At 41.5% G+C, this 26,233-nt stretch overlaps 1 protein-coding gene across 1 annotated transcript in view; it reads left to right on the top strand.

Annotated features, from left to right (window-relative positions):
• Nucleotides 1–993: 993 nt before the first annotated feature.
• Nucleotides 994–26,233, top strand: part of LOC148349409 (actin filament-associated protein 1-like 1) — a 42,997-nt gene continuing 17,757 nt past the window's right edge. The window contains exons 1-10 of the mRNA XM_088321747.1: nt 994–1,149; nt 8,969–9,097; nt 10,884–10,964; nt 14,547–14,626; nt 15,160–15,289; nt 19,351–19,440; nt 20,415–20,608; nt 20,680–20,862; nt 22,737–22,823; nt 22,964–23,051. Coding sequence (XP_088177873.1) covers nt 1,134–1,149; nt 8,969–9,097; nt 10,884–10,964; nt 14,547–14,626; nt 15,160–15,289; nt 19,351–19,440; nt 20,415–20,608; nt 20,680–20,862; nt 22,737–22,823; nt 22,964–23,051 — 1,078 coding nt within the window. The 5' untranslated portion in view covers nt 994–1,133. The remainder of the gene's footprint in view (nt 1,150–8,968; nt 9,098–10,883; nt 10,965–14,546; nt 14,627–15,159; nt 15,290–19,350; nt 19,441–20,414; nt 20,609–20,679; nt 20,863–22,736; nt 22,824–22,963; nt 23,052–26,233) is intronic.

Raw genomic sequence — 26,233 nt, 5'->3', positions numbered from 1 at the left:
GAGAGAAAGAAAGAAAGAGAAAGAGAGAGGTAGAGAGCGAGGGAGAGAGAGAGAAAGAAAGAGAGCAGAAAGTTGAGATAAAGAGCAAAGGAGAAAGATAAAGAGATTGCAGAGAAAAAGGAAATGAAGATAAAGAGAATAAGTGAGAGACAAAGTGAGAGAGAGAGAGAGAGTGAGATAGAGAGAGAGGGGAACCGAGAGAATGAGAATGAAGAAGAGATGGAAAGAAAAAGAGAGGAAGAGCACGGTAAAAAGAGATATAGAGAAAGGGTGAGAGAAATAGAGACAGAGGTAGAGATATAGAAAAAGTGAGAAAAAGAGTGATAGAGACAGAAAAAGATGGAGCAAGAGATATAAAAGGGAAATAGTGAGGAGAGGGGAAAATCAAGATAAAGACAAAGAGAGAAAGAGATTGATGGAGAAAAAAAATAGAGATAAAAGAGAGCGAGTCAGACTTGAAGCAAAAGAGAGGAAGAGAGGGAGAGTATGAACAAAAGCAAGAGAAAGCAAAAGAGAGGAAGAGAGGGGAAAATAAATATAACAAAAGGGTGAGAGAAAGACAGAGTGACAGAGAGAGAGAGAGAGAGAGAGAGAGAGAGGAAAAGAGTGAGAGAAAGGGCGAAAGGAGAAATAGAGAGAAAAAGAGAAAAGAAAATCAAGATAAAGAGCAAGACATAAAGACAAACAGATTGATGGAGAGAAAAAGAGAAATAGAGATAAGAGAGAGCGGGGGGGAGGGGTAGAGCAATAGAGAGAGAAAAGGAGAGTATGCGAAAAGGGTGAGAGAGTGGGAAAAAGAGATATAGAGAAAAGTGCAGGATAGAGAAAAGATAGATGAATACAAAGAGAGAGAGAGAGAGAGAGAGAAAGAGAGAGAGAGCGAGCGTTACCCCCTCCCGTTAGCTTCTATGCTTCGGCTCAAAAAGCCGTTTCGTTCGCGCACGACCCATCACTACTGGCTCTCGCCTCCTTTAGGCCGCGGTGGTCAGTTACTCGACCGCGGCCGCCCGGAAGGACCAAGGCGGCAGGAAGAAGGCAAGGAGGCGGCGGGGCAGGGACGCTCTCTCCGCTTGTCTACGGGCTGAAAAGGAGAGCCAGCGACGGGAGCCGTGGCCCTAAAACTTCGGGAGCGCATGGAGCGTCAAAGCGGTGAGTTTTCCAGCCCAAACTCCCTAAAAGTGAACTTTGGGCTTGACGTCACTTGACCAAAGTTTACCAGCGGGCTAACGGCGATGACGTCACATGACGTCACGTCGCTCGAACTGAATTCGACGTCCGAGTTATTGAAGCGCCGAGTCGCACGCCAGTAAGGGTGATGACGTCATTGCCAGGCGTGGGAGCGCCCCGTTATGTTTTTAATGTATCTGACTTCCATTATTGAGAAAAAGCCTTTCTTTTTAGTCCTCTTTCGTCCGTCGTTTCTATTTTTCTCATTTATGTTTCTTATCCCCGCCTTCGCCCTTTCCTTCTTTGTCTTTTTTCTTCCTTTCCTTCTGTTCCTTTCCCCTTTCTTTCTTCCACTCCTTTCCTCTTCTCTTTTTTATCTTTTCTCTTCTTCTTCCTCTTGTTTTTCTTATTCTTACCTCCTCTCTTTCTTATTACATATTTCGTTTTTTCCCTCTTTGATCCAAATTATTTTCCTCCTCCTTATGCTCTTGGCAAAAATAATGTTAGGAAAAAAAGTAGCTGAGGTTCAATTACAGTCCTTAACAGTAGATGACGTGTGTTTATTGAGAGAGTATTTACCTATTGATAAGCTAATTAAAGGAAACATTTTGTGTACTTGAATCATTTTGAATTGCACTTTATGAAGGATTTTATTTTCAGTTTATGGATTAAAAAATACAACATGGAAAATAGTTTTTCCTCCCAGAATGCAGTATTGATTGTTCGATTTAGTGAATGAGATCATTCAGCAATCTCAGTAGTTGCACTTTTCTTTTAATGTTTGAGCTGGATGGGTTATGGTTTGATGGTAGATGAATGGACCCATGTGGGGGAGGCAGGAACTGGAGGCAGAGGGGTGCTCAAAAAGAAGCTTGTATTTAATAACAAAAGCAGGGTCATTGTAGCAACTGGGAAGTGGGCACAAAGCAGCAAACAAATTGTCCAAACAAGAAACCAGAAACAAAAAAACAAACCTAAAAAAACACCGGAACTGGAAATGGGATAACACACAGAACAAAGGAACCACAAACAAAAAAACTAACCAGACATAAAGGTGGAGATGAAAATCACAACCAGAATGACAATGGCAGAAGAACTGAAAACAAACGTCTGCAGATCTTAAATGTCCTTTTTAAAGGGTGCAGGATAATTGGGCACAGGTGTGTAATGGTTGGACACACCTGTACCCAGTCCAAAACCCTGGTTGGGGCCCTCTGCTTGTAGGAGGTGTGTAAGACCCCAACTATGATAAGTGTTTAAAATGTCTGAAGCTACCGAGTGAAGCGTTTTAGATTTCAATAAAAATGCGCCACTCTATGAACTTTGACCTCCTCCGGGTTGACTCAAATGGAACCGGCGTGCTTCCTGTCCCATGACTACGCCTGACAATGGCGTCAGTGTGGGACGGCGGAGCAGCTGATCCTTTCTTATTTTTCCCCGAAAATGACGACCAGGGGTTGGGAACGTATGTGACAAGTTTAAACTCTACTAGACACTCCAAAAATGGAGAGAAGACATCAATGGATTTTCAACTTGCAAGGGAGGACTGTGATAGAAGCCTGCTCTGAGGGCTCCCCCTGACCATTTTCTTTTTATTACATCTTCAAGGTCACAATAAGCAGATCAGCCCTAAGGGGTGTGGAAATTAAAGAACAGCAATAGGATCGGGCAAGACTGACAATGATGTAATTGGCGCATGATAATTCAAACAACGAACCACAGCGAGTTATAGCAGTCAAAATAAGGAGTCAGAAGAATCCAATTAAATCAAAATGTATAGCACTTTTCAGGCAACAGATTGCAACTCAAAGAGCCGTAGAAAAACATAAACGATACAATAAGAAAATATTCCCCACCCAACTGTCACGATTGCCTATTGCCCTCACCTGGGCCCGCTCGTTTGGCACCCGCTGCTGCTCGTTGCCTAATTTGCTTCCCTCCTATTTAAACTCAGTGCTCCCTTTCACTCCTTGTCAGTCCGTCAACGAACCTCTGCACTTGCAAGACGTGTATTTTGACTCCGTTATTCTACTTGTGTATCCATTATCCAGTCTCGATCCCGTCTTTCCCGTCCTGTCCGGTATCTTGCTTGTGTATCCAGTATCCGGTATTGATCTCGTCTGTCCTGTCCTGTCCGGTATCTTGCTCGTGTAACCAGTATCCAGTTTTTTATCCCGTCTGTCCTGTCCGGTATTTTGCTCCAGCATCCGGTATCGATACCGTCTGCCCCGTCCTGTCCGGTATCTTGCTCGGGTATCCAGTATCTGGTATTGATCTCGTCTGTCCTGTCCTGTCCGGTATCTTGCTCGTGTAACCAGTATCCGGTATCGATCCCGTCTGTCCCTTCTGTCCGGTATCTTGCTGTTGTATCCAGTGTCCAGTATCCGGTATCGATCCCGTCTGTCCCGTCCTGTCTGGTATCTTGCCCCAGTATCCGATAGTGATCCTCTCTGTCCCGTCCTGTCCAGTATCTTGCTCGTGTATCAGGTATCGATCCCGTCTTTTCCGTCCTGTCCGGTATCTGGTTGTGCATCTGGTATCGATCCCGTCCGTCCTGTCCGGTTTCGATCTCGTCTGCTTCCGGCTTCCTGTTTTCCCCCGCCTGACTTCTCTGTCTCACTTCTTCTGCACAGCGATCGTCGAACCACTGGCGTTTGTGTTCACGCGCACTGCCCCATTTCCGTAAAATAAAGCTTGTGTGAAAATGATACGCGTCTGGGTCCACCAACTGTTCGGGTTCGGACGCCAACGACCCAAAATGCCAAATACAAACACACACACAATGGCTGAAATATAAGCAACTGTGCGCAATAATATTAGACAAAATAACAGCATTACCCTTTTTCATATCAGAGCGCAGAAACAAAGAAACCAAACAAAATCTATATTTATTCTGACATACAACAAATGACTTACTTAACATTCCCCCATTTTCGGATAAACAAAAAAATTTAACTGTTATTGTTTTATATTGTAACATATAACAAATGACTTACTTAACAGTCTGGTTCGTGAGCCAATTCATCTGGCTCAGATTATTATTCTAATATTTGGCAAGGAAAAATCCAATTGTGAATGGTTCAGTCCTGAATATATAAGGCAGAGGTCTCATTATAGTTGCAGCCTGGTCCTCCTGGATGGGGATTACCTGATTTGCGGTCCCTTCTCAAGGTTTCTTCATAACTTCATATCGAATGGTTTCATGCTGTGGTTTTGTGTTTTTCCTTGCCCTCATGTATGTTTTAGATCAGGGGATGGTGTACTAATAGTCTGTAGTTTGCAATAATCTGTGTTCTGTGCAGCTTTTTGAGACTTCTTGTAATCAAGGGCGTCACAAATAAACATGACTTGACTTGACTTCTCAAACTCGCGGCCCGGGATGACAGTTTGAAGCCCCCGTCTTATTATGAAATTTAAAGGGACAGTGTGCATTAATTTACCACTAAAGGATGTTGTATTCTGTTGTGCCACCAAAAATAAGTGCTAAAGCCACAACAGAAGAAGACAAAATACGGAGACTCAAAGTGACCAAAACACAGCTTATTACTTTTGAAAATAAGAAAAATAAAGGAATGAAAAAAAGGACAAAAAATGAAAAGAAAAAGAGAGAAAACTGCATTTTTATCTTGTTTATCTTTATTTTTTTTCTTTACTTTTTTCTTTATTTTTCTCCTTTTTTGCTTTCTTTTCCCCTACTTTTTTTGTCCTCTTTTTCTGAATTCTTCCTTTCCTTCCCGATTTCTTTCATTCTGATTGAAAAAATGTTTTCCTTTCTTTTTGTCTTTCTTTGAGAAAAGCTGGGTACAAATTGATGCTTTTTGCTCCCTTTCAGTCTCCGTAGTTTGTAGTCTTCCTCGGAATTATTTTTGGTTGCGCTACACTTGACAGCGACATCTAGTGGACAAATATAAAACACTGTCCCTTTAAGAACAGGGGGGTGTTTTTATCAGTGCTGTTTTTGTGTACAACCCCATTCAACCCAACCTCAACCTCTGGCGATTAAGGGCGTCACAAAAAAACATCCATTCATCCATTATCTGCACCGCTTATCCTCAGTAGGGTTGCGGGGGTGCTGGAGCCCATCCCAGTTAACTTTGGGCAGTGGGCAGGGAACACCCTGAACTGGTTGCCAGCCAGTCACAGGGCACACAGAGACAGACAATTCACTCGCTCATTCACACCTAGGGACAAATTGGACCGGCCAATTAACCTGACATGCATGTTTTTAGAATGTGGGAGGAAACCGGAGTGCCCGGAGGAAACCCACGCAAGCACGGGGAGAACATGCAAACTCCACACACGAAGGTTCGATCCCATGACCTCAGAACTGTGCCGCGGACGCACTAACCACTAAGCCGCCATAAAATCAAATTAGAGACAACATTTAACAAAACCTTTTCCTTTTTCTTTACTAGCTGTTGTTGTTGTTGTCAGTGTGTTGAGTTAGTTAGTTAGTTTTTTTTTATATTAGACTCTCACCCTGGATGCTGTATTACTATTACATAAGCTCCAATATTTTTATGTTTGTATCCCTGGTTTTCAAAAATCTAATTAAAAAAAACACGCTAAACTCTAAGAGAGTCTCTGGACAAAAGCTCATTCTTCAGCACATGTTATTACACCGTGTGACATCTAAAGAAATAATAAAATGTATGAAATGAGAATAATGCCAGAGCCTGTGTGCCAAATATCAACAAATATACCACTTTAAACTTGTCTCTCTCAAATAATGGTTTCACAACCAAGGTGCAAGCAGGTATTTTGTAAAAATGTCACCAAATTCTGCAAACAAATATCCGGATGTATTTATTTTCAGCACAGACGGCGCAGGGCGAGAAACGACAGGGAGTGCCTGCGCTCTTATGCATAGCTCCGCTCACCCCTACGGCTCACCCAATTAAATTTCTCCGTGCATTTGGCTGGCGTTTCTGTCTGATGACATTTTTTCTGTATCCTTTTATCATAAAGTCTCTCAACTGTCAACCGGATTATTTAATGAGAAGGAATTCATTAGCGATGTACAGCCAAAATGATTTTTTTTGGTGTGTAAACTGTAGTTAAAAATTTGCCCCCTGAACAGTACTTTACTAGACTTCAGTGTTGGTTTGGCTTCGCGGGCGCTACATAAAGCTTTGCTCGCTCAAACAACATGTAACGATATGGAGAAAATTTTCTTCGAGCCATACGTACTCATGAAAAAAGCCATATATATCACGAGCCAGGACAGGAACATGAATGAGAACCCAATCGCGTAACGTTACTCAGTTTATTTGGGGAGAGGAGGAATGAGCGCAACTCGATCCGGGGATCGATGGTTGCGGAAGTAGCTTGAATTCAAAACTAAGGGGTGGTCAAAACCAAACAGATCGGGCCGAAAAATAAAACAGGATCAAACACAGGCAAAAACAGAGATTCACAGGACTTGGCATATCACACAGAGTCTAGCAGGAGTTCCGCTCTGACACCAGGCAACTCACAAGACCGCGTTTAAGTAGTCCAGCAGCAATCTGTCAAAGCGTTTCAACTGGTGTCAGTGGGCGGGGCCAATTGGGCGCCGTGGCAACCGTGACAGAACCTGGCACCACACGACGGGGACCAATTGAGCGCCATAGCAACCATGACAATGTATGGCTTGCAAACGATAGTTTCCTAAACCCCTGGTTTACAGTTTATAAATTACGCCAACTGTTTTAATTGTTCGTCTCTAAGGAATCCTTTATGCGGAAGATCATCAAACAATGTATGTTTACTGATGTGTAACTTTATGATGTTAACCCACAGAACAAACAGTAAACACCCCCAAAAAAGCCAGCCAAGCACCCAGAGCAGTTTGATTAGGTTAGCAGTAGGGGTGGGCGGAACTCTGCGCACATTGCACACTCTTCTCTCTTTTTGACAAAGCGCCCTCTGCATTCGGTATGGCCTTTTTCATACATCTGGCTTGGGGATTAAATTCACTATTCTACATTCATATTTTTCTCGTTTGCAGTCTTTTGTGACATTTTTACAAAAGAACTTTGCTTGCACCTTGTTTTAAAAGCATTATTTAGGACAAAAATGACGGTCAAAATGAGCCTCAGCGATTTCCACTGTGGCACGTGGTATATTTGTTGGTATGGGACACAGGTTCTATTTTTAATAAAATACGCTGAAGGATTAGCTTTTGTCTGGAGAGCGGCTTTGGCCGTTTTGTTGAATTACAGCGATTATATGGTGTAACTGTCCACCCAAAAAATATATTGCTTTTACCGCTCTTGCGGTTGATGCTTGGAAAAAATGCAACCCAACGATAGAAAGATTGTCCTTTGTTGTGGAGAAGCCGGACGGGAAACGACAGCTGCCGCTGGCCTTCCTCTCAGCTGCTGTGAAGATTGTAGGCCACACCCAGTTTTTCAATGAGTGACTGTGTTGTTATCGTCTGAGTTTTTTTTCTCCCAGAAATGCGAAGGCAACACTCTATTTTGTTGTCTGTTTCTTTTACTTTTTTGTCCGTTTTCAGGAATGCAAAACTGTAATAACCAAGATCACCTCTTTTTTTATTGTTTTATGACATCTGCACCTCTACACCACCTCTCGTAAAAAAGTCAAAAAAGAGCCTTTTTTAAGGCAGTTTTAGCCGTTATTTGCATTCCTTACATTCCTGAAAAGACCGCAATTTCATTAGGCTTGATTTATGACCTATTTATTCAGATGTGTTCTAGAAATTAATGATTAATGACTGCAATACATTATTAGCAATCCTGAATTTACAGAGATTCCATTATGATCGATTTATGATCTGTCACATCTATGTAAATACGTTCTGAAAATTAGGTTTTATGACTGCAGTTATTGCACTCCTTCGTGAATTACCAGGGTTCCCATAAGGTCTTAAACACTTGACAAAGTCTTAAATTTGACTGGGGAAATTCCTTTATGAGTTACGGTGTATTTATGACACCCACCTGTCATATGCTTCAGTTATGGTTGGTTGGTTGGATGCCTTAACCACTAGGGTGGTAGAGGCACCATTTTGTTTGCCTAATTAATTTGCACAAATATCTCAGGTCATAAATCCTAATTTACAAAGGAATTTCAAGAATTGAAAGAATGTAATAACCAAGACCAGCCTCAGATAAAAATGGTTGATTTATGCCCTGTCATGTTTATGCAAAGTAGTTCTGAAAATGAGAATTTATGACTGCAGATCTTCTAATCTGGTCATTCCTCGTGAATTACGATGAATTTATGACACCCACCTGACAAATGCTACACTCATACAGTTGCATCACTCATTTGCATACACACGTAAGGTCTCAAATCCTAATTTGTAAAGGAATTCAGGAATTTAAAGAATGTAATAACCAACATAAAATAATTGTCTTTGCTTTGTGACATGCTATATTTTTTAAATGAGTTCTGAAAATGAGGATTTATGACTTTACCTATTGCATTCTGGGTATTCCTGTAGTTCCTTTTTGAGTTACGGTGTATTTATGACACCCACCTGTCATATGCTACAGTCATTCATTTGCATACGTCATTTAAGTAAATATGAAGAGTCATAAATCAGCTCTAATTCATAAAGGGCATGTAATGACCAAAGTCATAAGTCATAGTTTTTCTGCTCTTTTGACAATTTGGTGACAGGTGGAAAGCAAGTGTCACAAAACAATACCAATTATCTGATCTTGACAGTTTTATGGCTTCACTCAAAATGTCCAGTGTAATTTTTTATCTAGCAACATATTTTTGTGTTTTTGGGAATAGTAGCTGACAAAAGTTTAAGGCCATCCCGTTTTGCTCATTTGTGTGCACTCAGAGACGCTGGAGCGGCTGGTGAGCGAGCTGTCGGCGCTGCTCCAGATGTTGGACGGCGAAAACGTGAGCGCCGCCACCGCACAAAAGATGGCGTCAGTGCGCCACATTGTGGACGGACTGCCCATGACAGGTAACCTTGTTTTGATGTATTAGCATTTTTATCAATGTAATCAAAAAGTAGGTCATGCTAAAATATTTTAGGGCTGTCAAACTCATTTAAACTCGGAGGCCACATGGTAGAGAAAAACTTTCAAGGGGGCCAGACTAGTAGATTAGTGATAAAGAAAGAAAGTGTGAGAGAGAGAGGAAAAGAAAGAGTGGGAGGATGAAAGAAAACGAGTGAGAGAAATGGAGACAGAGAAAAGCAAAGAGAGAGAGCAAGATAAAGACTTGGCAAGAAAGAAAAAAGAGAGGGAAGGAAAGAAAGGCAAATGAGAGAGTAAAAAAGAGACACAGAGAAAGTGAGAAAAGAGAATGAGAGCAAGAGATGAGAAAAAAAACTGAGACACAAAGAAAGACTAGGCGAGAGAAAGACAGAAAGCACGAGAGAGAGAGAGAGAGACAAAGAGAGAGAAGAAAAAAGGAACAGATGGAAAGTGGAAGACAAAAAAGATAAAGAGAAATAAAAAATAAAAAAAATGTGCACATCTGTAGTTGGTGCAGTCGGCTGGGGGCATAGTCTGTAAACCAACAATTTAAGGTGTTACAATGGCCAAGTCAAAGAACGCTATGTAAAAATTCAAAGCAACGTTTACTCATCTTTCAAACAATAAAATCAAAATGGAGAGAGCTTAAAACCACTGCAAACCTACCAAAGAGCAACAAAGAGAAAACTAATCAGAGAAGTAACCAAGAAGATCATGATCACATTATATGACCTACAGGCATACACAGCCAAGGTGGGACAATCTGTGTACAACTATTAGTCGTCCCCTGCATAAATCTGCCCTTTATGGAAGAGTGGAAAGAAGTAAACCCTTGGTGTAAGGGTAACACTGCACATCACATCCCCACTGACACACATGGTGGTGGCAGCATCATGCTCTGGGGTCTCTTTTCTTTAGCAAGGAATAGGAAGAAGGTTAGAGTTGATCTGAAGATGGATAGAGACCAACACAAGGCGATTTTGGAAGAAATTCTTGATTATGCAAGAGACCTGAGAATGGGGTGCAGGTTCACCTTCTGACAGAACAACGACCAATGGAAAATCTACAATGTAATGGTCTAAAACTAACAATATAAAGGTGTTACATTGGCCAAGCCAAAGTCCAGACCTTGATACTATAGAGCGTTGGTGGAAAAGATAAAGCTGTGCACAAATGATTCCTATTAAACGTTAAGGAACTTGAGATGTTTTGTAAGGAAGAATGGGAAAAATGTCTGTCTCAAAATGTGCAAAACTTCTAGACATACTTCAAAAGACCTTTGGCTGTGATCACAGCAAAGTATTAACTCAAAGGGGGCGATGTTTTTTGCAACGAATACTCTTTCGTTTTTTTTGTTAGCACAATATAAATATTAAATCAATTCTGTTTCTTTTCATGATCGTGTCTCACATGTTGTTGATTCTTCGAAAACATTTCGAATTTTTCATCTAGAAGTTCGGAGTCTGAAAGGTGGCAATATGTCTGGATGGTCTACTCGTAATCTCGCTCAGAGATCCTGGTGGAGGAACTCTCCTAGATACATCTGTTATCAATGACAACAAGGACAATTCGAATTCAATCCAGATGGTGTCTTTTGAACCATCGCGAAACTAAAACTAAACGAAAATCACGCTAGGAGAAATGTGAAAGGTACAGGTTTCTAGTGAAAGCTTTGGAATTACCATAAAGATGGCAACTTCTCATTCTGATTTTAAATCATTCCAACCAAAGTTTATGGCCTCTTTTTAATCTATGATTACCAATTTGCAGGCGGCGGCTCGGGGGCCAATGTCGGGACTTCTCTGTACGGAAACGGCAGCAGCTTCGTGGCATCCTTATTCGAAAGTTTCGGTAAGTCGCCTGCTTCGGATTTTCCTGCACCAGAATTTAAAAGTTAAATTCGGTTCCTTGAATGTACCGTACTTTCCGCGTTAAGAGGCGCAAAAAATAGTCTTTTGTCATATATTTTTCATACATAAGGTGAACCAGACTGAAGCGCTTGAAATTGTTGCCATGTTTTCATACATAAGGTGCATGAGACTGGGGTGCTTGAAATTGTTGCTATGTCTTCTTACATGAGGTGCACCAGACCGAGGTGCTTTAAGTTGTTGCTATGTCTTCATACATAAGGTGCACCAGACTGAGGTGCTTGAAGTTGTTGCCATGTTTTCATACATAAGGTACATCAGACTGATGTGCTTGAAGTTGTTGCCATGTTTTCACACATAAGGTACACCAGACTGAGGCGCTTTAAGTTGTTTCCATGTCTTCAAACATAAGGTGCACGAGACTGAGGTGCTTGAAGTTGTTGCCATGTTTTCATACATAAGGTGCACCAGACTAAGGTGCTTGATATTGTTGCCATGTCTTCATACATAAGGCGCACTAGACTGAGGCGCCTGAAAATGAGACTACAGTAAGAGTTACTGTGTTTATTCGTGTACACATACGCTATAAATGTGCGCAACGAATGATCATTCGATAAGAGTTGCTGTTTAAGAATACCATAGATTGTTTGCAATGGGAATTGAACCCCCTGTCCTAGCCGTGAGGTCGCCGACACTTTATCACTAGACCACCGTTAGTACAGATGACATACAAAAAGCAGGGTTAGTACGAGTGCTAGAAATCCTTGAAAATGGTTAAATTTTGTGTTTCCGTTTTTTGAAAAGTGCTTGAATCATGGAAAAGGCTTGTAAATGATTGAAATGGTTGCCATGTTTTCCGGCTGTCTGGCTCAATTGACCACCAATTCAATGAAAAAAAAAAATGCCAACATGTCTGCTCTGATGGCTTTGCCTTTCCATTGCATGTGTTCTTCCCACTTGACTAAGGGCAGCTGGCATTAGTTTGTATGGCATTGTCATGTGAAGCACCATCGCTCCTTGTGCATCGCGCCCACGAGGACAGGTGAAGAGACCGACAGGTCGGGCCTTGGAGAAATTGTACAATTGGCTTTCAAAGTTCTTAAAAAGTGCTTGAATTTGGCCATGGAAAAGGTGTGCTAACCCTGGAAAGCCTCTAGAGCACAGGTGTCAAACAGGCGGCCCGCGGGCCAGATCAGGCCCGCTAAGGGATTGAATCCGGCCAGCGAGACAACACTCAGAGAAGCGCAAGAGAAAAACAAGCTGCAGGTTGAAGTATGTCAACTTGATGTTGCCAAAGCCAGGTGCCGCTCACAGTCTCTTTTTACCTTCTTTTGCTCCCTTCCTTTTTCCTTCTCTCTTTCTTTCCTTCTCCTTTCCTTTCTTTCCTTCTCTCTTTCGCTCTATTTCTCCTTTTTTCCCTCTCTCACTATTTCTCTTTTTATCTCTTGTTTTTCATGCTTTCTCTCCCTCTCTCTCGCTTTTTTCTCTCTTCCCCCCTTTCTCTCTTTAATGTCCTACCTTCTCTACTTCTCTCTCTTTCTCATTCTCTTATTTCTTTATCTTTTCTTCTTTCTCTCTAATCTACCCTTCCGGCCCCCGGGACAATGCTAGTTCCAAGGTGTGGCCCCCACGTTAAAATGAGTTTGACACCCCTGCTCTCGAGCTTATTATGCGGCTTATTCAGAGATTCGGCCAATCTATGTAATTTTTTTAACGGCCGCCAGCGGCGCTCGGGTATCTGAGGTAAGATCTAAACCGGTGGAATACATGCGCCGAGGAAGATCACAACTTATGAGAGTAAACATACACTCATCGTGCAGTTTGCATTAAGTAAGGCTCATGACGCAGTTTCCATGTTCAAAGCAAATGGGCATATTGCTGGGATGTATTGAAGAAAGGGAGCGAGGAACGACGTCTTCACGATAAAACATCTTTCCGACATTGAGAAAGACAAACTTGTGTGTCATTACCAAGGAGGATGAAGCGAACCGTCTGCCGTGATTCTAACAATTACGGTATTCTTTCCTTGACAGACTAATTTACAAGTATGCAAGCGTCTTGCTAGTAGCGTGAGGCTACCTCCCAAAGGCACGGTTTAGGATAAAAGTTATATTAATATTATTCAAGCTTTGAAAACTCTATCGATGTACCGTCTTTCTTTGTAAATATGTGTAATATGTATTTGCAACTGTATATTTTTGTAATGTATTTATTTGTATTTATTTGAGACACTTATTCGAGCAAAAAAAGAGGGGCGGAGCAAACGCGGGCTGATGGGAAAGTGGGGACCGGTAAAGGTGAGTTTTTGTGGCCACGGCGGACAATAATGGATATATATTTTTCCCACCCTTACCTTTTTTTTCCTTGGATTACTATCAACGGGCACCCAGAATCTGCAGGTCTGCAACAAATTTTAAGTACCTATATCATTTTACATTCAATTCGGCGGCTGTGATTTTTGGACTGCGTGCTTCAATGAAGGACATTTAGTTTCAATCGCGGGACTTGAGGTTTGGCTTGGATTAATTTTGTGTTTGCATGAAGTGGGTACATGCGGCTTATATGCAGGTGCGGCTTGTGTATGGACAAAATCGGTTTTCCCGTTAAAATGTGATGGGTGCGGCTTATAATCAGGTGCGCTCCATAGCCCGGAATTTACGGTACATCATTTTTACTGTGCCAGAAACAATGATTTGCATAGTGCATTCTGATAGGTTAAACAGTATCTACACTTCTTCACCTGTGCGTCAATAACGTTATGCAAGGCAGAAAAAGAAACGGAAAGTCTTTCAACAAAATATTATCCAAGCTGTTATACGAAAAAAGACTTTCTGTTTTCATTTTCTTCTTGAACTCGTAGGTCTGACAAGAACATGGTCTTCCCCTGATTTGCACACTCATTTTCCTTCACCGGTTGTAGTCTCACTGAGGCCAGAGCCTATATTCCGGAGAAAACAAAATTAGCATAGGCAGATTGTTAGCCATTAACACCAGTTTTATCTGAATAATCTGAAAGAGAAAAACCCACATAATCAAAAAGGGCCCAACAGTTCAGCATCCCCTTTTATCCCCCTACCTAACCCACCTTCCGAGGCCCCGGTAGCACCCCGGGCACGCCAATCCCACCCTCGGCAGCAGCACTCGCAAAGGAGCTGGTCCCGGGACCTGGAACAACACCACCAGGACGACCAGCGGCCCCCAGCTAAACGATGCGGCACAGGAGGGTAGGGAGGAGCAAAGGGAAAGGCCAGAACCGAAGTCGGCGCATGCGGAAGACGAAGGTGGATTGTAGAGCGATTTGGATCAACGATGATTATTGATTGATCAATCGATGCTCTAAGATTGTAGTATATTGTAAAAACTCATGCATTAATGCATACCTATAATCACTGTGATTATTTTCAATCTTATCCACCGTATTAGGTGCTTTCAACTTCATAACCAATTTTAGCTGGTTAGGTGCGCCTTATAGTCCCTGAATAAGGTATTCTTCCGAGTACTAGATGTAGATTGCCTTATAATTCCAGTCCTTACATGCCTAACAAAAATGCCCTTTTTTTTGCAGACTGCGATTTGCATACGCTCAGTACCTCTCCGATCCAAAAGGGGGAGCAAGAGGACGAAGGGACACTTGCCGAAAAATGGGTGAGTTGGACACCTGAGGCGTGTTCAGGAGAGTGAGCGATTGCTATCGCTAGCTATCGCTAGCTTCTGAACGGCCAATGATTATTGAGCGCTCGCGTGCCCGAGTAATCACGGGAGAAAGACCGCTTACTTTGATTTCCAACATGGCGTCGACAGTGCAGAAGATGGAGGATCTCACCCTGACGAGTGCTGTTGGCGATGTAATATATCGTCTTACATTGCCTGGTAATGTTTGTGAACAATGCAAGACAGGTATGACCCTTCCACTGCGTTTAGGATAACCTTAACTGTGTCAATATGCGAACTGTCGCTCATATAAGCCAACTCGCTCAAAGCAAGCTGTAGAACGAAATCCATTGTACTGTCGTCGGCCATTTTGGATCAGTAAGGCAATCACAGTGAGCGATTACAAAACGTTCAGCAGTGCGCGGCAAGCGATTAACAAGCGACTACATGTCTGATTACTCTCCTGAACACGCCTCTGCTCTGCTATTTGCCGTTTGTTTCAAACATGTAAACGTGCTCCCGTGCAGAAGGACACGCCCACGACCACGCCACCTCCATTGCCCACCACGCCCCTTTTGGAGGACTGCTACGAGGAAGCGCTTCCGCTGGAGCCGGAATCGAACTCGGGTCACCGGGACTCGGACGATGACGTGGGAGGTAAGTTGACGCGTCTCGAATATAAACAAGCCAAGTCATGCTTATTTGTATAGCCCTTTATCACAGGAGGTCTCAAAGGGCTGTACAGACTACTGTTACCCCTGATCTAAAACCTACATGAAGGCAAGGAAAAACTCAAAAACCACCCTTACCATTTTGGTTGTCTTAATTGTGATAACACAAATATGCGACTGGATTTTGATGCATTTTAATTTAAACATAGTGCAGTAATCCCTTGCTGTATTGCGGTTTACTTATGCGGTTTCACTACTTTGTGGATTTTCATTGTGTATTGAGTTCTGCATTTAATTGGGTAAGAAGTTGCCCCGCCCCTTTTCTCCAATATGTCTTTGCGTCAATGAGGTTGCGGCCTAAGTTAGGCACGGACGTAAAACAGCTTGATGAACCTGCATTATGTATGCACAAACTTTTGCCATTTTTTAAGTTTCTTTAAAAGACATTTCAACAAAAGCAGCAAAAGGCAGATGCTTTCTATCGCCAACAACTTCTCGACCCACTTAACTTGTTCTGCAGCTACATGCGGAACTTTGGCGCTCCCTAGTGCTAACGTTTTCCAATGAGTATGGATATATGCAGTATGTGTTTTCTTTCTATTAAGGCCTACGTAAGACTAAAATGAGGCTTGTAATTTTTTTGAGGCTCTAGATCAGGGGTGTCAAACAGGCGGCCCGCGGGCTGGATCAGGCCCTCTAAGGGATTGAATCCGGCCCGCGAGACAACGCTTGGAGAAGCACAAGATAAAAATGAGCTGCAGGTTGAAATATGTCCACTTAATTTTGCCAAAGCTAGGTGCCTCTCACAAACGCTCTGCTTGTATTTCTTCCTCTCTCTCGCTCTCTCTCTCACGCTCTCTTTCACTTTCTCTGTTTCTCTTTTTCTCTTTCTTTGTTCCTCTTTGTCACTTTCTCTCTCTGTCTTTTTACCTTCTTTGCTCTCTTCTTTTCCCCTCTTACTATTTCTCTTTTTATCTCTTCTGTTTCTTTCTCTCTCTCTCTCTCTCTCTCTCTTTCTCTCTCTCTCTCTCTCTCTCTCTCTTTCTCTCTTTCTTCTTTCTTTGTCCCACCCTCTCTACTTTTCTGTCCCCCTCTCACTCTTATTTTTTTCTCTCTTTTTTCTTTCTCTCTAATCTACTAGTCCGGCCCCTGAGAGAATGTATGTTCTATCGTGTGGCCCCCGCGTTAAAACGAGTTTGACACCCCTGCTCTCGATATATATATTTTTTGGTCCAATAATGCTCCTTTGGGTTGCTGACCGGAAGGTATATACAGTTTTCCATAACATCCATTTGATGGAAACAAAGTATCATGTAAACTAAATCGTGAACCTTAATCTATGGCATGATTCTTTTTAAATTTTGACAGTGACAAAGTTATTTGTAAAAAACAACAACAACAACAACAAAAAAACTTTTAAAAAAAAACTAGTTTTATTTGTTAAACAAATACAGTAAAGTTTGTTTCTGTGTATTTGATAAATAAAATAAATTTACAAATAAAAAAAAAAGGTTTTGACTATCGCGGGACAGTTTTGTAACGCAAGAATAAACAAACTTAATCATTCAAGAAATTAAAAAAAACAATGCTCTCCATAAAAATATCTCCTGTCAAAAGTATACAATTTTAAAATATGAAAAAAATGGCAATATAAATAAAATTTGTGCTTTTCACTTTGGTGAAAAACATGTGCTGGATCCTCATATTCTTCTTTAACTCTTTAACTTTCTGTATCTTCTGTTCTGCATTCGGGTTTTCAGCTTACTTTGATGTTTTCCCTTGTAGTGCCGTTTTACATTAAATTCCTTAATTACGGCGACATTTGCTCCACAAAGAAGAGCACTGGGTTTATGGCTAATGTTAGTTAACAGATATTCAGCCTCTCCTCGGTTTCGAAAGGCTCTGTTTCCAAATCAACTTTTTGCTCGGCCATGAGGGTTTAGCATCCCTTTAATCCGCAGCAACAGAAACGTCACCCTGCTTTTCTGCCTTCCGTTACATTGTGATGTATAGAGGGCTCCGCGCTTTGTGCTAAAAATAGTAACACGGCTTCGTGCCGCCATCTTGGAAGTCTGTCGATTACAAGCGGTGATAGCGAGAGGAGCAAATATTTACTCAGTTTGTCTATTTATTTACTCAACTAGCTTCGTTTGTGTACGGATTTTGTCCATCAACACTATGGAAAACTACGTGGAGAGTTTAGACAAGCAAGCACGCGAGCGGTACGCTGCGAAGTTGCATTTTATTGGAAAATTGGATCCCTACAAAATTAAAAACAAGGACTGGAAGTCTGATCCCGATTTGTTGCCGTGTGTGACTTACATTGAACTTGTTAACTATCTTATTTTCCACCCAAGTCCCTTTTGTGAACTGAAGGATTTTCAAAATTACAAAAGTATGGAAGCCTACGACAGATTTGTGTCTGGTTGGGTTCGGGATGTGTCTGTGCACACAAGCGAAGGTGATGAAAACAAGATTGTGAAAGGGAAAGTTCTACATTCTCAGAGTTTGTCTCAGCCAAGTTTACAACCATGGATCATTGTTGACAAGTCATCATCGATTCTGTGTGCCCATTGCAACTGTGTTGCAGGTTTAGGGGAATGTTGTTCTCATGTTGCTTCCCTTTTGTTCTATGTTGAACAACCCGGGAAAGGCAACGCTTCTCCGAACGGTGCACCGGTGGCTAAGTTAGCTTAGCTTTCGGGGGCTTTAAATCCTCTATTGACGCGAGTTGACTGAGGAAAGGAGATTCTCTTTCCCTGAAACCGCGTTGAATTTCTCCACCAAAATAGTGTACGAATGAGAAACGGAGTTTTGTTCGGTTTTTAAATGTCGTTTTCGGCGAAATACCTCACATATATCTTATAAAAGTAGTTTGGGGTCGTCGAGCTGTTGTCATGAAGTACACATGTCCCATAACCTTTTTTAAATTTATTTCTACATCATAAATAATTCAATTTACCTGTCAGAAATTGGTCAGAACAAACACGAACACAGTCAAGCTTTGGCAAATTCGACCGGTTGATAGCTGCCAGCCACATTCGTCTTCGCCGTTCACTTTTCTCCTGAGCTTCAATCCCCTGATCGTAAACACACTTCGGAAGTCTAAAGAAGCCCTTCCCACCCTTTTCCCCTCGGCTACAACAGCCAACAATAACGCACGTATTCAGCATTACAATGTACAATCTAACTGGTTCGCTGAACAATAACAATGAAGTGAAAAGCTTTGTGGACTTCCAAAATGGGCGCCAGCAATGCATTGTGGGTAATCTTAGGACCTCGAAGCACTCTATAGAAGTCCGTCCCCAGACGTCACTTCTCCGCTTCCTGACACTAAAGACTTACTATTAATGCACCTCCCGGTCTTGTTTTTCGACTGGCCGACGTGTCGTTTGTCCGTAATTTCTGCGCTCGTCAGGCTACAGCTAACTCGATGGATTGCGGGAACATTCTTAGCAAGTCTTGTGGCGGCAGCTGAAGCGCTGCATTGTGGGATCTGTAGTCTGAGAGTTATCAGCGTTTCATAGAGCCAGGCCATTATAATATAAGTAAATAAAATTATGTCATGGGCCGGATATAATTGTACTCCAGGCAGGATGTGGTCCGTGGGCCGTGAGTTTAACACCTATGCCTTAAGCTGTAGGAACCCTGCAGACAGTAGTTGGTTCTCTTGGAAACACTTTTTTCCCCACTATTGATTGGTCGATATTTTTTTTCCATTTCCATTTTTTCCCGTGCTGTTGACTTTAAATGTGATGTACATAAAAAGTAAAAATTGTTTTGTATTTTATCTTTTTTGTGGATCTGTCCACATTTTAAGTGATGCTTTCTGTGTTTTGGGATTGTGTCTTTCCTAATTAGCCTTTTTTTAATGTAAAGTCCATTCTTTTAATTCATATTTGTTTATTCTTTCCACTGAAAAGTCCATATTTATTATTTACATTATTTTTTCCAAGGGATTCCGTGTTTCTTGAATTTAAAGTTGCTTAATACAAAAAGGTTGCAAGCAAATGAATTGAATCCGCTCTCTGAATCTTTGTTCGGCAGCGCGCAGGAACTGGGAAGAGGACGCCTATTACGAAGACGCAGACGAAAATTACCCAGTCACCAGGATGGACGGGCCCCCCCAAAACTCCTGTGAGTCCGTCTTTCGGGCCCCTGTTAGAAATCTGAGCATTCGGAAGTACTAACTACTATTTTAACAGTTGACATACGTACATAGATGACAGTAGATTTGATTTAATCATCACACTATTTTTAGTCCCCGCGACCCTACTGAGGATAAGCGGTGCAACAGATGAGATTAGATGAGATGAGATGAGATGAGACTATTTTTAGTCACGTAACGAGTTTGCACAACACAATTATCATTAGTCTTTGGTACCATGACTAACGATAGTGTGGTGATGAAATAAAACTCAATGCCTTTTCATTTGTTATCTACATCACTGGTGGTCAAGTATTTTGAGTTGGTCTCTCTCGCTGTCAAAAGAAAAATGAGAAGAGATGGAGAGATCTCTTCTCTCTATCTTTTTTCTGTCTCTTTTTCTCTACTGTCTTGCTCTTTATCTCTCCTTTCTTCTCTCTCATTTCTCTTTTTATCTTCTTTTCTCTCTACCTTTCTCTCTCTTTCTTTTCTGTATTTTTTTCTCTATTGTTTTTCTCTCTCTTTCCTATTTTTCTCTTTTTTATCTCTTTCTCTTCCTCTACCTTTCTTTTTTCGTTCTCACACTCTGTTTTTTACCACGTTTTCTTTCTCTCCCTTCTTTTTTTCTCTCACTCTTTCTCTCTCCCTCGGGCCCCTCTCTCTTTATCTCTCTCTCTCTCTTTTTCTTTCTTTCTTTGTAATCAACTAGTCCGGCCGTAAGACGGTTTTCCTACCACGTGCGCTTTATAGTCAGAAATATTTATTTTTTAATTCTTCAAAGGTGCCCCACTCTTTTGGAAAAACTATAGTAGTTGACAATGGAATTCTTTGTTTCAACACACAATTTTTTACGGGGTTGCGTTTCTAAAAGTAGCAAAAATTAGTTAAGCGAAACCGAATTTTGTCCACTATGTCGACTAATCGTTGCAGTTCTATTCAAAAACCGTCTTTTGCACACCCTCAGACAACGACTCGGATGGGCTGAGCAGCTCCTACGAGTCCTACGAGGAGGACGAGGGGGCCAAAGCGCAGCGGGCCCCTAGCGGAGCCATGGAGGCCCCGTTGGGCGACTGCCGCATCTGCGCCTTCCTGCCACGTAAAAAACGTTTCGGCCAGTGGGCCAAACAGCTGGTTGTGGTGCGAGACGATAAACTGCAGGTGCGGTGGGACGCTCCAGTTGGTAGATCCCAATGGAGAATTCCAATTCCCATGACCCTTTGTTTCCCCAGTGCTACAAAAGCATGAAGGAGAGCACCCCCCACACGGAACTGGACCTCCGCCATTGCAGCGTGGTGTATGTCAAGAAGGACGCTCGCCGAAAGCGAAGACACGAGCTACGTTTTTCCACGCCGGCTGGCGAGGTTCTAGTTCTGGCCGTGCAGAGCCCAGAGCAGGCCCAGCGCTGGATCACGGTATGAGCCCTGCTTGGTGTTCTGATTTCTCATTGGCTACCAGTCAGTTACTTTAATCAAGACACACACACACTCTTATGGACTTTTCTTTGACAAATCATCTACTGAAGAAGCTTGTATAGAATACAAAGAGTAATAAGAAAATAAAACAAAGACAAAATTGAGAAGTTGAGAACTTAAACTGGCACCATTTAGATCAGGGGTGTCAAACTCATTTTAACTCGAGGGCCACACGATAGAACAAACATTCTGTCGGGGGCCGGACTAGTAGATTAAAGAGAAAGAAAAAGAGAGATAAAGAAATAAGAGAAAGAGGGAGGGAAAAGGAGAGAGGGCAGGACAAAGAAAGAAAAAAAGAGAGGGAGAGAGCATGAGAAACAAAAGATAAAAAGTCGTGAGAGAGTGTGAAAAGGAAGGGAGAGGAAGAAAGAAATCCAAAGAGAAATAGACAGAAGGAGAGAAAAGAGAAAATAAAGCGCGAAGGGTATTAAGAGAGAAAGAGAAAAGAGAGAAAAGGAAAAAAGGAAGTTAGAGCAAAAGAGGTTAAAAGACACAGAGAGAGAAAGAGACAAAGAGCAACAAAGGAAGAGAAAAAGAGAGACACAGAAAGAGACAGAGACAGAGTGGGAGAAAAGGGGTGGAAAAGAAAGAGAGAGAGAGAGAGAGAGAGAGAGAGAGAGAGAGAGAGAGAGAGAGAGAGAGAGAGAGAGAGAGAGAGAGAGAGAGAGAGAAAAAAGACAATTACAGTAAGACCTCGGTTATCGCGGTTAATGGGGACCAAAACCACCCGCGATAAGTGAAAATCCGCGATGTAGCGGCCAGCTTAAAAAAAATAAAATATATATTATTATTATTTGTTTTTAAATTATTTTCTTTAGACCCGGTTAATGGGGAACAAAACCACCTGCAAAAAGTGAAAATCTGCGAAGTAGTGACGCCCCTTCAAAGAAAAAAAAAATCTCATCTCATCTCATTATCTGCGCTGCTTATCCTTATTAGGCTGAGGCCGCGTCCGCCGAACTCGCTCCGTCGCGCGGTCCGAGAGTGACCTCCGCCGAGTCGGCGGCTGCAAGTTAGTTGGAAGACTTTGCGACTTAATATTGATCCAAAAATAAGGCGCACTGTATTATAAGGCGCATGGTCAGCTTTTGAAAAAAATAAAGGCTTTTAGGTGCGCCTTATAGTGCGGAAAATACGGTAATAACAGTTTAAAATGAAAAACAAAGCAAAAAAACGACTTGGCTTTGACAGGATTATCATGCGACTGGAACTGAACATGAACTTATTGAAAGACAACATAATCTTGAAATATTAACCGTTATAAATATACACTAAAGGTTTTTGAGTCCTGCGCTCTCATTTGTCTATTTTTCACAACGAGAACACTGCCCAATCAGTACCTGACTTCATTGCCCCTCTTACAATCAAAACTAACAAAGTCATGTTCAAAGGATTCAAATGTTTTTATTTTATTTGGGTACAAATAACAAAAAAAATCCTTTACAAATGTTTTACAAATGCATTACTTATTATGCCCAATTTGTGTCATTTATTGTCTGTGATTAGTCTGTTGCCACACGTGGATTCCTTTGAGATACAATTGTGGGAAGTTTCTGCCAACATGACCTGACTTGTTTAGGAGAACTACTTTAATTGATTAGATTTTTTTATATCGGTACAGTAATTGAAATAGTACCTTTAAAACTGCGCCCCATGGTAATAAGATGGGTAAGGCAGCTGCAACCTGCCTGAACCGCACAGTGCCACGAAGCCGCAGATTTTTTTTTTTTTTTAACGTAACCCCCGCAAAAACGAGAGATTTCTGTATTGTTACTACTACATTTTCTTTTCACTATTTTTTCCCCTATTTGCAGGTGATACAAGATGTCGGCAGCAATTGTGGCAACAACCTTAAATCTTCGACATCTCCCATCGTCTCAAGGAAGATAGAGCTCGACAAGGTACGTCTTGCTCATCATGGGACTATGTCGAGAGCCTTGTGGTACTGGTGCTCCGATCCACCTCCCGCAAGGCTTCTGGAAAGGTCAGCAGTTCGGGAAAGGCGGCATCCCCCCCCAAAAAACCTTCCTTTCTTCCTCAGACGGCTTCCGACTCAGATAGCGGGAATGCTGCCGATTGCCAGCTAGCTGCAGGATCAGGACCCAATCGGGACGGCGGGGATGCGCTCGGTAAGCTGCTTCACGTTCAACAGGGTTCTTACTCGTAATCCTTGAAAATGCTTGATTTTTAATACTGTGTTTTCAAGGATTGAGAAAAGGTTAAATTTTGGGTGACGTTTTGCCATTGCTTGAAATTGTTGCAGTGTTTCACAACACGTATGCTTAAAAGTGATTCAGAAAATTTAGCAATTCCAATTCTCTTGGTATTAATTTGTGCTGCATTGTCTTATGAAGCGTCATCGCCCCCTACAGGTACAGCCCAGGAGGATAAGTGCAACCTAACAGGGCACAATGAAAGGTGTATGAGTGCAAGAATTATGTATCACTAATGGACATTTATTATAGGCTATGCAAAAAATGAAAGTAGCCATTCCCTGAGGTGAATTTTAATGGGAAATATTTCCTGCAACTTAAAATGCAAGCTACATAATACTGCCATTTTTACCCAACACCTACATGGGGAGAGATTTTTCTCAAAAACAAAATTATTTGTGATCTACTTGAGATCTCGAATTCATATTTCTTGATAAATGCACACCTAAGATTAAAAATTGCACGTGTAAATCGCAGATATATTTGTGGCTTGCACCAGATTTTCTCTATAAATGGTACTAAATAAAATGGAAAATAAGCCTTGAAAGTGCTTGAAAAGTGCTCCGATTTGACCATGAAGAAAGTGTACGAACCCTGATTCAAGCATCGTCTTTTTTCACAAATCTCCGCCGCAATAATTCGGGACTTGGATGGAAAACCTTTTGTATCAAAAAAATCAAAAACTTCTCCTTCGAGGGAGGGGGTTACTCATTTGTTGTTGTTTTTTTGCAGGGTTTGCGTTCCAAAAAGTTCCCGTGATAGTCAAAACCAGCAAAGTAGAAACCCTTATATATTTACTTTTTAAATACTCTCTCTTAAAATTATAAATTGAAACCAAAGAACAAACCAAATTTACAGGGTCAAGCATTTGCTTAACACACTTTAATGCTTAAAAAGTTGGAGAGTCTAAAAATATTGGTTGAAAAAAGTGCCTTGACGAAAAATGTCATTTCTCAACAAAGCCCATTGACTACAACACAGACGCTCCCCTACTTATGAACGAGGTTCCGGACGATCGTTCCTAAGTTGAATTTGTTGCTAAGTTGCTTCAGTGCCATATTTTGTATGTTTAAGGTTTATATAAGTATGTTTAAGGCTTGTATAAGTAACCTGTACTGTTTTGTACTAAAAAATAAACATTTAATAAAATCATATGCTGTATGAAGATAAATAAAGGTAAGTTTAACTTACCGTATTTTCCGCACTATAAGGCGCACCGGGTTATAGGGCGCACCCCCCAAAAATAGTTTTTGGTCCTATATTTTCCATACATAAGGCGCACCGGATCATAAGGCGCTACAATGGGAACGTCGACAAAACAGTCAGATAGTTCAGTCAAACTTATTACCCCCTTAACATTCCCAAAGCTTGCAAAGAAGCAAATACGTGACGTAGACACGTGCGGGTGCGGTGTCCGTACGATGTCACCAAACAAACATTTCTTAGTTTCCATTTTATTTTTTGCTGGCAACTGTGTGGACAGCAAAGTAAGAATTTTATTGTGCAGGGAAACGGGGTTCTTTACTGTGCATATGGCATTAAACACTTTGAATTGAATTTAGTTTAAAAATAGACTCATCACAGAAACATCAAGATCGTTCTAAAACAAGATACCGGGAAAATATAAATCCGCATAGCTCACCTAAGTTCTCTTGCAGCCTTCACGTAACGATTGTCTTAATACCGTGAGTGTAGTAAATCCAGGAGAGTAAAATATTTACAAATACAGAATAGTAAAACATGTTTTCTCTATGCCGTAGTGCAACCTAACCAACGTGTGATTCACGTTCATCTTTTTCGGCCAATTGCAGGCTTTGTTTCGCCCCTTTAGCCAATGCGAGCCTGTAAATGATAAAAAGGATCCGCCCCCTTTACCTCCGAATAACTTTAGCCAATAGTGACTGATTCAAATGATGACTGACACATTGGTGAGGAAATGAAACGCCGGTATATAAATCCCAGCATACACCGCGGACGACTTCGCCTCCGGGGGAAAATCTAGTCGGCAGCTGCTTGCTTTAGTTGCAAGACTTTGCGACTTAATATTGATCCATATATAAGGCGCACTGTATTATAAGGCGCATGGTCAGCTTTTGAAAAAAATAAAGGCTTTTAGGTGCGCCTTATAGTGCGGAAAATATGGTACTTTTGGAAGATGGGCTTCAAGCGTTAGGCTATTTACTCCGTGCTAAAAAGCGATCTGACCATTTTCTCAACCGCATTAAGCTTTCTTATTCCACTTTCATCTAAAAAAAAAAAAAACAGCTCGCCTCTTCTTTAGCCTTTACACCAACCATATTGAATGGACGCACAAGATATTAAACAATAAAAACGTCAAAGTTCTTAGCGCGCTGGTGATACAGTATAATATGTTTACACCCGAACTAGGAAGAGGAAGCCGGATTTCTTCTTCTGTGTGGATGCCGGGTGACCTCTCACCGCGCCATGCGGCGGAAAGAAGCAATACAGTATTGTCCTGTACTCTGAAAAAGGTGCACAATACTAAATCTAACGCATTGTCCGGATATTTTTCAACATCCCCCAAAAAATGTTCGCATCTACCGTTTTTCGTAAAACGAATGTTCGTAGGTAGGGGAGCGTCTTGTACCCTCAAAGTTACTTCTCAGCGTCACTACATACCAATGTTTCCGCCTGAATGCCAACAGGTAGAATTGATAAATAAAGTAACATATATGTGTAGGAAGTTTTTTTGAATGCAACTGTATTTTACATACCATTCAATGACATTTATACATCAGGCCCTTAAGCTTATGAATCCTGGTTTAACAAGTAAAAGTACTGTACTTGTTTTACAAATAACTCCTTTACTGTCAAACTATAATTAGTTGTGATTGCTTCAGCAAGGCACAACTACATTGCCAAGTGCTGCGAAGCAGGCACAACTAATATAATCCCCCGAGATCTTTTTATTATTATTATTATTATATCTATCTTCTTCCGCCGAAATTTAACGGGTATCTCCTCCCAGAGCTTTTGGAGTAACCCAACGATTGATGTACCAAAAATTCCGGCCCGACCGGGACTCTTGTGGGTTGACTTTTGACAGCGTTACGAGTCACGGAGACGAAAAAAAGTCC

The sequence above is a fragment of the Urocampus carinirostris genome, chromosome 17 (assembly GCF_059441175.1).
Source record: "Urocampus carinirostris isolate Australia breed hairy pipefish chromosome 17, RoL_Ucar_1.0, whole genome shotgun sequence".
Classification (NCBI taxonomy): domain Eukaryota; kingdom Metazoa; phylum Chordata; class Actinopteri; order Syngnathiformes; family Syngnathidae; genus Urocampus; species Urocampus carinirostris.
This window is presented reverse-complemented; position numbering and strand designations above follow the sequence as displayed.